The sequence below is a fragment of the Peromyscus californicus genome, unplaced genomic scaffold (assembly GCF_007827085.1).
Source record: "Peromyscus californicus insignis strain IS unplaced genomic scaffold, ASM782708v3 Scaffold_11__1_contigs__length_118956290, whole genome shotgun sequence".
NCBI classification, from domain to species: domain Eukaryota; kingdom Metazoa; phylum Chordata; class Mammalia; order Rodentia; family Cricetidae; genus Peromyscus; species Peromyscus californicus.
This window is the reverse complement of record NW_026294402.1, coordinates 54,238,376-54,250,686: the sequence shown is the minus strand read 5'-3', so window position 1 is coordinate 54,250,686 and position 12,311 is coordinate 54,238,376. Positions and strand designations below refer to the sequence as shown.

The 12,311-nt window shown below is 48.5% G+C and overlaps 1 protein-coding gene across 4 annotated transcripts in view; it reads right to left on the bottom strand.

Annotated features, from left to right (window-relative positions):
• Nucleotides 1–7,060: 7,060 nt before the first annotated feature.
• The window catches only part of Gramd2a (GRAM domain containing 2A), a 34,888-nt gene continuing 29,637 nt past the window's right edge, over nucleotides 7,061–12,311 (bottom strand). For 2 of the 4 annotated variants that reach the window (XM_052762707.1, XM_052762682.1), the window contains 3 exons: nucleotides 11,960–12,056; nucleotides 9,436–9,540; nucleotides 7,061–9,206 (listed from right to left, as the gene is read on the bottom strand). In XM_052762707.1, the coding sequence (XP_052618667.1) occupies nucleotides 9,203–9,206; nucleotides 9,436–9,540; nucleotides 11,960–12,056 (206 nt within the window). In that variant the 3' untranslated portion in view covers nucleotides 7,061–9,202. Of the gene's footprint in view, nucleotides 9,207–9,431; nucleotides 9,541–11,959; nucleotides 12,161–12,311 lie in introns of those variants that run through there. The other 2 variants (XM_052762690.1, XM_052762701.1) reach the window with 2 other exon arrangements.

Genomic DNA, 12,311 nt, shown 5'->3' with positions numbered 1-12,311 from the left:
GAATTATCCAGTTCCAAATGCCAGGACTACAGACACTGGAGAACATAATCTAGACTCTTAGCTTGGTCTTAGACCAAAGACCAATAAGTGATTGATCCAGACTATTCTACGAGACTTTAAAACCATGAGCTTATTCATCACTCTTCAGCTGCAGAGCTTCCGCTAGCTCCCTCTTTCCCTGAAGGATCGTCTCTCGTTTTCACCCTGGCATTGGATCCTAAGAGAGTTGGCAGGAACTCTGCCTTGCTGAAAGGTTCACCTGCACCTTCCTCCACACCATCCTTTTGCTGACATCACCCCACAAGCACATGTCTCTCCTCTCATCCAGATCTCAGTCTTTGAAGCCCACCGCATGCTGCACGCCCATCTGCCTAGTCAGTCTTACCCATGAGTGCTACATTGTTGCATAGTTAATGCCTCTGGCTTGCTCCTCACTAAACTCCCTAAAGGGGATCCGCATCATATCTCAGATTTATCTGTCTCAGTATTGACAGTCAAGTGTGAAAACTGTGTTGCTGTATTGAGAGTCGAATGAGATACTGAGCATTAAAGCATACTGTATAGGGCCTGGTGTGCTGTTAAATGTTCAGAAAATGGTAGTATCCTAGTCTCTATAGAAGCGTACATTCAGGAGCTCATAGCAAACACTTAATAAACCACTCTCAAGTAGTTATGTGTTGGAGAGAGCATGGCATTCAGGATTAACCTGCTATTTGGAACTAGCAACAAGGAAAAACTTCCATCAGAAATCCTACACCAATTAATACGCCTTCATGCTCCACTGAATCCAGGAGCAGTGGGTGTCACATTTTCCCAAAGCGGTGCCCAAGCCAACCTTTCTGCATTTAGCAAGTTAATGAACAGCTTGTGAGTAACTCTTGGCCCACTCCAGCCCAATTTAGAACGCTGCCAAGGGGATAAGATATCAATATGCCACAGCCTCTGCTTGGCTGGGGACGCAGCTCTGTGGTGTTCCCCTTCTCCCCCCACCCAAGTGTTTCTGTGTCCAGTCACAGAAGTCTGAGGTCCTTAGGAAGAAGTCACGCCAGCAGGATGAGTCTGCACATAGGCCTGCCCTTTCCCCAAGGCAGAAGAGAGAGCCTTGTCAGAGATCCCGGGAGAGAAGTGAGTGGGGGCATCACATTCCAAGCAGCCCCAGGTTTGGCTGCGAGCCAGGTGCTGAGTGCCAAACAAGAAGGAACACATTCCTGGGAAGCAAGGAGCCCTGCCGACAGGAAGGGGCCCAGTAAGCAGGGCCCCCGCTGGGCACCAGGTGCTGCTCATCTGGAGATCAGTCATGCACGGGGAAGGACTCCAGTTTCTCTGGTTATCGGTTCAGAGGCTGAAATGCCTCCTTGTCTCCCACACCCTCGGTGGACACGGCATATGTAACAGTCACATTTCAAAGCAGCCCCTCTGAGAAAAGGGGGAGAGGGAGAGTGTTGGCATCTCGGTTCACACCCCACTGGAGCCAGATTTCTTTCATTCTGTGCCCAAAGAGAGGATGCTAGGAACAGCAAGAGAGGATGGGGGCAGGGAGCCTGGGTTCCATGCCCTTAGAAATCCAGCTCCCCACCCGTGCCTCTCCACCGGAGCAGTCAATCCAGACACACCTGCTCTTCACACCAACCAGCCCGCCTTCCAGGCAGCCAAACATTTCAGAAGCTCTGGAGAGTCCTTGGAAGTGTTTGCCTGCCTTTCGCCAGGCCGGGGGCAGGGAGGAGGCGATGAGGGGCAGAGGGTTAAGCTATTCCTAAGGGGTTAGATGGCCCCACTGCCTGGCCGAAGAGTCTGCTCTTCCATTACCAAACCAGGAGCCTGGGCCAGATTTCATCCAGCGAGGAGATAAGCCGGGAGGGACCATTGAAGGGATGAAGTCCTCTTGCTGGACTTTGCTGCCACCTAGTGGGATAGTTTTGCTCTCTTGCAGTTTGAGAGAGTCAAGTAATGTTGAGTGGTCTTGAGGCAAACAAGAGAACCTCCTGGAAGAAATGTCCCTCATCCAGATCTCCTAACTTCTGTGACAGCAGCTGCGGGGAGCTCATCCATGTGGCAGGGGTCCCAGTGACACGGAGCTCCGTTGGGAGGGCCGTGCTGGCTACGTGGGCACCTGGGGTTCTTATTCTCAGGACGTCTTGTGTAGACTGAGACGCACCCCTCACTCCTTTCAGCTTTCCACTAGAAGCCACATCCCTCCAGGACCCGCCCCTTCTGTTCAAGCACTACCACAGATAAACATCTCGTGATTTCTGCCAATTCAATTAGCTCATTTCAACACAAAACTGAGAAAGATGGGATTATGTGCCCTGTCCGGGAGATGAGAGATGGAAGTGTAGTTTGAAGAAGTTTCCTGGTCTTTCGCTGGGTTTTTCAGAAGTCTGCAACTGGTCAGTCATATTTTCCTGTTACATCCAAATGTTTATTTCTTCTGGTTCCACAAAGCACCTGGCTCCAGCAACCTCTAAACGGCCTTCCACCCCAAACGTTCAAGTCTTTTGAGTACATATCCAAAAATGAAATGGTTCAGTTATCTATTTTTATTTATTTTTGTTTGTTTGAGTAACATTCATCTTATCACAGCAACTGTCCTTCTTTCCCTTAGTGCTGGGATTGAATGCAGGGCCTTGAGCAAGCCAAGCATTTGCTCTCCCCCTGAGCTACACCCTAGCCACAAGCCACACGACCTCATTCCCTTCAGCACAATGGAGGTCAGTTGTGCCATAGCCTCATCACCACTTGTGATTTTCTGTTTGATAGCAGCCATCCTGTGATAACCTCTCCATGGTTTTTTTTTCTTTCTATAATTTATTTATTTTATGTGTGTTGGTGTGAGGGTGTCAGATTCCCTGGAACTGAGTTGCAGACAGGTGTGAACTGCCATGTGGGTGCTGGGAAATGAACCCCGATCCTCTGGGATGACAGCCAGTGCTCTTAACCACTGAGCCATCTCTCCAGCCCCTCTCCATGATTTTTTAATGTGAGTAGAAATGCTGACCAGTTTTTCATTGGTTAATAACTATTTTCTAAAATTCCATTAAGAGAAATATCTATGCAAATCTTTTGTCTATTTTCCAACTGGATCATTTGCTTTTTCTGTTGATATCTCTAGCTAGCCTCTTTAAATTTAGTTTATTATTGTATTATTGTTGCTGTTGTGTGTGGTGTGTGCAAATGGACACATGAATGCCCTGGTATGTGTGTGTGGAGGCCAGAGGACTGCGTCACTGAGTCAGTTCCGGGGCTCAAACTCAGATAGTTAAACACCTGACATGTGACAGGTGACATGTGACAAATGGTTTACCCACTGAGCTATCCGCCCAGCCCCCCAGCCTTGTTTTTAAAGTACTTTATTGACTTCTTGTTACTGTGAGTGCACTTGACATGGGGGTGGTTGCACATGCCTTTGCTCACTTGAAACTCTGGGCACAACTTTGTGGAGTAGATACTCTTCTTCTACCCTTTGTGGGTTCCAGAGTTCAAATGCCAATGGTTCGGGCTGATACAGCAAGCACCTTCACCTACTGAGCCAGCTAGTCAGCCCTTCAGCCTCTTCCACCCCCACCCCCACCCCCCAACTTGGCTTGTATCCCAGAGGCACGCAGATGGTTTCTCTGTTTCTTAGACATCAATGTTCTTTTCCAACTTCCGCAGTCACTGAACCTCTCCCAGAAATGGCTCTTGTCCCGCTCCTCTTGTGACTGGCTTCCCATCTTTTGGGGACCAGCCAGCCTAAGTGTCACTTCAGAGGACTTTCTTGACTACCCTGTCCGAAGTCAGTTTCCTCTTTATCTTACATGGCTGTTTTTCCTTTATGGAACCCAACATCAAACTATAGTTACCCTGGCTGTTTGCATATTTATTAGAACTCACCTTTATGTGGAATTTAAGTTGAATGTGTTTAAAACACAGACATTGCCTGGCACAGTTGCCTCTGTATCTCCAGTGCCTAGCATGCTGGCACATAGTCTGGACTCAGTAATATTCGTTGAGTGAATTCACTACTAGAAGGGGGCATTGTTGGAAGAAAGAAAAAGTTGATCTGGTCCAGCGAGAGGGCCAGCGGGTGAGCTGCTTGCTGCGTAAGCCTGCCAGCCTGAGTGCCATCTCCAGACACACACACCATAAGAAAACATTTTGATTAAGTTAAAAATGTGCTATGAGTCAGGCAGGGTGGCACATACCTGAAATCCCAGGACCCAGGAGGCCATTACAGGAAGACTGAGTGTTCGAGGGCCCCCCTGGCAGTGCAGTCAGATCCTGTATTGAAAGAAATGTTAAGTGGGGTGGGAAGATGGCTCAGTGGACGGAAGCGCTTGCTGTCCAAGTGTGAAGACCTGAGTTCAGATCCTCGAGACCCCTGTCAGAGGCAGATGCGGCAACACGAGTCTCTGTAATCCCAGCGCTCCCACGAGAAGACGGGAGGCAGACACAGGAGGATCCCTAGAAGCCTGTGGGCCGGCCAGCTTGGCACAGGCAACAGAGAAACAACAAAGAAACCCTGCCTTTTGTTTTGTTTTGTTTTTTTCAAGACAGGGTTTCTCTGTGTAGTTTTGCGCCTTTTCTGGATCTCACTCTGTAGACCAGGCTGGCCTCGAACTCACAGAGATCCGCCTGGCTCTGCCTCCCAAGTGCTGGTGTGAGCTACCACCACCCTGCAAGAAACCCTGTTTTTAAGAAAATGGGAAGCAAGGTCTGGCCCTGAGGCTGTCCCCTCATCTCCATACCCCTCATGGCACATGTGCACCCACGTTCATACACACGAATGCGCACATGTGTACCCACATTCATACACACGAATGCGCACATGTGCACCCACATTCATACACACGAATGCGCACATGTGCACCCACATTCATACACACGAATGCGCACATGTGCACCCACATTCATACACACGAATGCGCACATGTGCACCCACATTTATACACATGAATGTGCACATGTGCACGCACATACCCAAAAACGTTTTTAATAGAATTAAAGTTTTTAATTTTAAAAAGTAAACTGGGCATGTTGGCATACATCTGTAATCTCTGCACCCAGGAGGCTAAGGCAGGAGGATTTCTGTGAGTTCAAAGCTAGCCTGGGTGACATGAGTTCTAGGTCAGTCTGAGTTAGCCAGCAAGATCCTGCCTCAAAAAGATAGAAATAAATAAATGAAAATGTAAATCTTACAATACATTTTTACTTTTATTTAATTTCTTATGTATGTGCACAGGGATGTGCATGTATGTGTTCATGTGGGTATACCTGGGTGCATGTGTGTATGAAGGACAAAGATCAATATCAGGTGTCTTCCTTGATGACTCTCCATTTTAAAAAAAAAAGAAATTTTATATATATCTATATATAGTGTATATATATGTATATGTGTATGTATGTGTATGTGTGTTTGGGAGCATGTGCACGTGCACACCACATGAAGTCAGGAGCCTACAGCAGTCAGAAGAGACATCATATCCCTTGGAACTAGAGTTACAGACAGTTGTTAGCCACCGTGTGGGTGCTGGGAAGTGAACCCAGGCCCTGTGCAAAAACAAGTTCTCTTAACCACTGAGCCATCTCTCCATCCCCTCTTCACCTTAAAACTTTTTAAAACGCTTGTTTATTGTGTTTATGTTTGTATGTGCATGCAGACACATGCCGTCATGTGTTTGTCTGGAAATCAAAGGACAACTTGTTGGAGTTGGTTCTCTACTTCCACCACTGGGGTCCGGGGATTAAACGTGGCTTGTCAGACGTGACGGCAAGCATCTTCCCTCACCAAGTCATCTTTCCAGACCCTCCAGCTTGTTTTGTTTTTAAGTATTTATTTTTATTCTGTGTGTATGCATTTTGCCTACATGTATGTATGTGCACCATGTGTGTGCCTGGTGGCCTTGGAGGCCAGGAAAGGACATCAGATCTGCTGGAATTGGAGTTACAGACAGTTGTGAGCTGTCTGTTGTGGATGCTGGAATCCAACCTGGGTCCTCTGCAGAAGGAGCAAGTGGTTTCGGGCCCTGAACCATCTCTTGAGCTCTCTGCCGTATTTTCTGAGGTCTCTGCAAACCTAGAGTTCATGGATTTGGCTAGGCCGGCTGTTTGGAGAGGTCCAGGGATACCTATCTCTGTTCTCCTCAATGGTGGTTACCAGATGCATGCCCCCAGCTTTTACATGTCTTCTGAGGATCTGAATTCAGATCCTCATGGGTTTTTGGTGGTGGTTTGTTTTGTCTTGTTTTTGTTTTTGGAGACAGGGTTTCTCTTTGTGCAGCCCTGGCTGTCCTGGCGCACCACCGCCAACATCAGATCCTCATGCTTGCATGGCAGGCACGGTGTTGATTTAGTCATCCCTACTACTCAAATAAATAATTAAAAAATTATTTTAGCCAGGCAGTGGTGGCACACGTCTTTAATCCCAGCACTCAGTGAGTTCAAGGCCAGCCTGGTCTAATTCTGGTGAATTCCAGAACAGAAAAAACTACACAGAGAAACCCTGTCTTGAAAAACAAACAAACAAGAAATTTACATGTGTTGGTGTTTTGCCTGCCTGTGGACATCAGAAGAGGGTATTAGATGCCCTGCAATTGAAGTTACAGATGGTTGTGAGCCACCTTGTGGGCTCTGGGACTCGAACCCAGATCCCTTGAAAGAGCAGACTAGCGCTCATAACTATTAACCCATCATCTAGTCCCATATAAATAAATTTTTAAAAAGTGTTATAACAGAATTTAGATTTCCTAGACTGTCACTTATAGGAAAGACCACGGGATTTTCTGGCTTAAACTTCCATACATTGGGAGAGCTGGCTCTGTTGTTGCAAAAACCCCAGGTTCAGTTCCCAGCATACACATGGCAGCTAACAACTGTCTATGACTCTAGTCCCAGGCGATCCAATGCCCTCTTCTGGCCTGTGGACACTGCACACAAGTGGTTCATAGTTACACATTCAGGTAAAACACTCATACACGTAGAAAGTTGTCCTCCGCCTTAAACACACACATGATAAAAGTGAACTTTCACACCACAGGACACTAGAAAAATCAAGGTTTTATTTTTAAAAAAACATTTTTTCCAGTACCTGGGATTTAACGAAATTTTTTTTTTTTTAAATTTCAAAGGCTAATGCCACCCTGGAACAACCTACCCTTGTCGCACCAAACCCTCAGAGAATCAGAGGAGGATTAGCCAATGCAGTTGGGAATGTATAAATACTCATAGGCTACGAACAATCACAACAGACACGCAGCTCCTCAAGAGGGGCTGGATGGGGGACAAAGCGGAGAAGTAGAGAGCGGACCCTCCGGAGGGATGGACACACAGGTACCACTCAAAGCCCTGGCCCCCAGTGCACCTCCAAAGCCAGCTACCCTACAGCCTCCTGCCCTCTCTGAGCCTTGGTCTGGCTGGAGACCAGGCTTCCCACAGCATGTTGGCACAGCCACGTGTGACGTGGCACCTCTCGTGAAGCCTGGCTCAACCTAGCGGGGCTCAGAGAATGGATTTTGTTTTCTTATCTTCTGACAGGGACCAAGGAGGGAAAGTCCTGGGGCGATGGGGATTGTTTCTATGAAAATCGATGGAGAAGAGTGATGGGGAGTTTTAGAACAAAGGAGAGGAAGTGAAGGACGGACGGACGGACATTGAACGGGGTGGTCCTGGGAGGAGAACCAAGTGGACGCCGGGTTTCACCTGAGATGTAAAGATTTGGTACAAACAGCATACAAGGCTGCGCTCTACGTTCAGTCCTAAAACTAGAACAGGAGATGATGAAGAGGCCTCTAGTCTGAGTTCAGGGAGTCGTCACCCACTGTGCTTTCTCCAGTCCTTCCTGGATTTGTCCTGAATGAGACGGTCACAGCTCCACCTGCGTTTCCTATCAGCATCGGAAGGGAGGGAAACATGGCTGTTCCTAGCGCCACCCCACCCACCACTGTGCCTTTCCTTGATATCTCTGGCTTCCTCCCTAAGGCCCTTCTAGAACCTTCAAAGGCACTGTCTTAGCAGATGAAGAGTCCTGAGGAGATGAACCAGAGTTCTATTTAGAAGACAAGCAGACATTGGGAAGACTCTTTATGGCAAAACCATCAGTACACACCCATCTCATTACCTCCCCATCTTCTCCCCAACGAGTCAGAGAAGTAACTTTAGCTAGTCTCTGCACTGAACCTGTCCCACCCGGACACCTCTATCTTACTTATGATTACTGGATCCTACCGACTGGCTTGTAGCATATGGACTGCAGGTGACATGAAGGAGCTCTGCCATGAAATGGCCCAACACTGTCAGTTCCCACTGTCCAGCCAAGCCACCCTGACAAATGCAGTTGGCCATGCAGGAGGTACACCAGCAGCTCGACCTCAAGTCAAATTTCCTACCTTCCTGTTGCTTATGTTCAGGACCTTGGGAATGTCTGTGACCACTGGGAATAGACCTAGTACCAAATACCAAAGTCCCTATTCTACCTGTCCTACCAAAGAGGGATTCTGGGACCTCCAATCTCAGCCCCACTCCCTTCCTCTCTACAGAAAGCATCTTTCCAAGTTCAGGGCCAGCCCCAGAGCCCCAGCTCAACTCAGAGCACTAAGTTTGGTCTCTTGCTAAACCCCTTTTATGAGCTCTATTCTCTACATCCTATCCTTCTCACAGGCCCTGAGGTGCTTGGCTCCCTGAAGAGAAGTCCTGGGGGCTCCAGAACAAAGACTCTGAGAGGCCCAAGTGAGACCATAGAGTGTGGGGAGGCAGCAGAGCTCACGAAGGCGATGGGTGCCTCTGTGACCCCGCCCCCCCACCCCTCCACTCACTGGAGTGTGTCACGTGACAGCAAGCAGCAATCCAGGTATGAAAGCGTGCCCTTTGTCCTGGAGGAGGCCCCCAGGGCTTTGTCAGTGTGCCAGAACCATTGCTTACAAAAAACAAAGTTAATAGGTTTTCTATCATTTAAGTGGTCGCTGAAGCTTAGTGTACAGAACTCCTCAACTGATTAAAAGACAAAAGATCTAACATTTTGTTTCAGTCCAAAAATTGTAGGAGCCTGTTAATCTGTAAACGGGTACTTCAGATCACTCATTGAGGGAAGAAGGGGGCTGGAGGAAGGATCTAGAATATTTTCCTTCATATTCATTCTCAGCACAACTGCAGTAGAAACCCCAGGAATCATCGGTAGAGACAGCACCAGAGCATCCTTGGACAAGGTGTGGGCATGAAGACCAAGCGACTGTTACCTGTACACAAGAAAGATGTTCAGATCAGAGGAAAGGCCCAGGGACCCTACTCCCCTCGAGAATGGGCCAGAGTGAGATCTGGTCCCCTGCACATATACCCAACCCTGCTTAGGGCCATCAAGCCAATTCCAACAGTTCAAACAGAGCCAAGCTCAATCAGGGTTGTAGCAGCCTGGCTCTGACTTTCTACCTTCAATCCCAAAGGCATTAGGAAGAGAAAGGGCCTCACCTGTCCCCTGGGAGTGGACCACCCCAGTTCAAGGAACATAACTGCTGTTCCAGCCGGGAGATGCGAAATGCCAGATAGGACGAGGACGCAACCAAGAAGCAGATCCTGGGGAAACAGGCAACGAGGGGCTGAGTCTGGTTCTGGATTTTCTGGTTTTGGTGTGTGTGTGTGCATGTGTGTGCATGTATGTGCATGCTTGTGTGTGTGTGTGTGTATGTGTGTGGTGTGTGCATGTGTGTGCATGTATGTGCGTGCTTGTGTGTGTGTGTGTGTGTGTGTGTGTGTGTGTGTGTGTCCACAGAAGATCATCTAGAACTGGAGTTACAGGTGCTTGTGAACTGTCTGACATGGGTGCTAGGAAGCAGAACTTCTGTGCAAGAAAGGCAAGCAAGCAGGCTTCCCTGCCGAGCCATCTCTCCAGCCCGGTTTGGTTTTGTTGAGACAAGGTTACAGTACATGCAGACCAGGCTGACCTCAAAAGTGAGATGTAGTCAAGGATGGCCTTGAAATCTTGAGCCTTCTGCTTCCACCTCCCAACTGCTAGCACTATAGGCACATGCCGACATCCCTTGTTTATTCAGTGCTGGGGATCAAACCCAGGGCTTTGTGCATTGCTGGCCAGTACTCTACAGTTGAGTTACATCTCCATATGCCTTTTTTGGTTTAGATTAGTTTTGTTTTTGAGACCGTCTGAACACATAGCCCAGGCTGGCCTGGAACTCACTAAGTAGTCCAGACTGACCTCTAATCCACGAACTGCCTGCCTTAGCCTCCAAGTTACAGCATGGGATTACAAGAACCTCCATCAAGTACCAGGCTAGGAGTTGAGCCTTTCTCCTGGTGAAAGGGCATTGGTGGAGGTTCACCAGAAATAGCAGGAGAACTACCCCATTCCCCAAACTGGGGGGTCTAAAGAGCACTTTGCTCCTGTTCATTAAACAGGTCCCAGGATCACTCTTCTTAGGGATGGCCTGAGACTTGTCATCACAGGAAAGTCCTTACTATTAGCAGGAATTCCAGCCCCGATAGCCGAGTCACGGAGGAAGCCAGACAACCAAAACTATCATCCCACTCTCCCTCTTCCTAGCCACCTTGGTTTCTCCTACACCCGCTTCAGTGGCCATTAAGATGATTTCAATCTCTAAGGCAGCAGGTCCATTCCCCTAGAGAGGCTGAGGTTGAAAATCAAACCTAGGCGGCAGAGACCGAGGGTGTAGATGATGAAGGGTTAATTATCTAAAAGCCTTGGGTGGGTTGAGAAGCTCTGGACAGGAAAGTTGACTGGTAACACCTGTGGGATCTATCACTTCCAGACTTCAGGGGAACTGACCTGCAGGTGGACTCTTCCATCCCAACGTCCCCCCTTTTCTGTCCTATTAAACCCCAAGAACCTCATGCCACATAGGCACAGTCTCACTTCCACAGACAAATGGCAGCGCTTTAATCAGAATTGTTCTGTTTCGGGAGGCGCCCATCTTCTACCCTTTACGTCCAATGTTGCCTCCATCAATCCCATCTAACATTTGCTGCCAAAACCAGGAAGATGTTTTGAGGTCCCACACCCCAGGACCCCCTCCTCTGGCTGACCTTTCCTATCTCCCCTTACCCATCCTGGTCTCTTTTCTGAGACCCATACACAGAGCACATGGCCACTGTCCAAGCTTAACATCCAACAGTCTCAACTCCAAACCTCTGCGTTTTCAGGCTCTAAGTAAATCCGTTTGGGCCTTTCCCCTCATCTGCCTTCCTTTTTCTCCCCCACCCGTTACTCCGGAGCAGAGGCCCTTAGCCAGGTGTCTTCTGGACTACATGCACCACAAACTCACTGGAAGGTAAGGCTTGGCTAATGTCTGGAGGTGCCCCAGACCCAGGCCCTCTCCAGAACTCTGGGAATTCCTCGGCTTTTGCCACCTGCTGATGCTCATCCCTTCAGTCACTCTCTTGACCCTCAGTAATGACCTGAGAAGTGACTCTAACCTCTCTCTCCCCCGGCTGGTTCAAATGAGAGATGCCGCCTTGGTATGTAAGTTGGAAGGCAGTCAGGAAAGACACTTAGAATGCTAACCTTTGGCCTTCATGTATGTGCACGGGTATATACATGCACTCACATACATTTGAGCATGCATACATATATACGCATGTTAGAAGAAAAAGAGAGAGAGGGATACAGACAAGCCAGGGGTCCTGAATATTGTCCTAATGGTAGGCAGTGGAGAAAACATGTGTTTCTCTGGCTAGTATTTTTGTCAATTATCTGATGGCTCCCCAAGCCTGGGCAGCAACTTTACCTTTTCTCAGCAGTTTACCCTGCCCCTTGTACTGCCGGAAGTCTAAATACAGGGACTCGGACACAAAGGATAAGCCATGAGGTCTTCAGAACCACCAAGAGCTTGGAGCTGACTGGGAACATCCCCTTGGGTCTAGGTAATAACCAGTCAACCCTCTAAAACGACTGTTTCAAACACCTCATCACCATGACCACCAGCACTCCGGGTCAGAGACCTCCCTCAGTATAGACACCTACATCACAAAGATGACTTTGAGGAGCCGGGAATCCCACAGCCTCAGTTCCTGGTCCACGGTGGGCTCTTCCTCCAGCATCTCTTCCTCACAGACGGTCTCTGCAATGGGAGAGCAGCTAGGCATCTTCCGGGAGCACTCACTGGGGGCCCCAACCAGAGTGGGGCAGCTCCCCCTCCCTTCATGTCCTGAAGCTGTTTGGGCTCTTGGATTTTCCATATGGGTTTGGAGAAAGAAAGAAACAGCTCTCAAAAGCCTGGCCAGCCACACTGGGCTCTCACATAGACATAAGAGAAAAGGTTAAGACTCTTTTAAGAAAAGGTTAAGATCCAGTCATTGCCCCAAACAGGATCCTG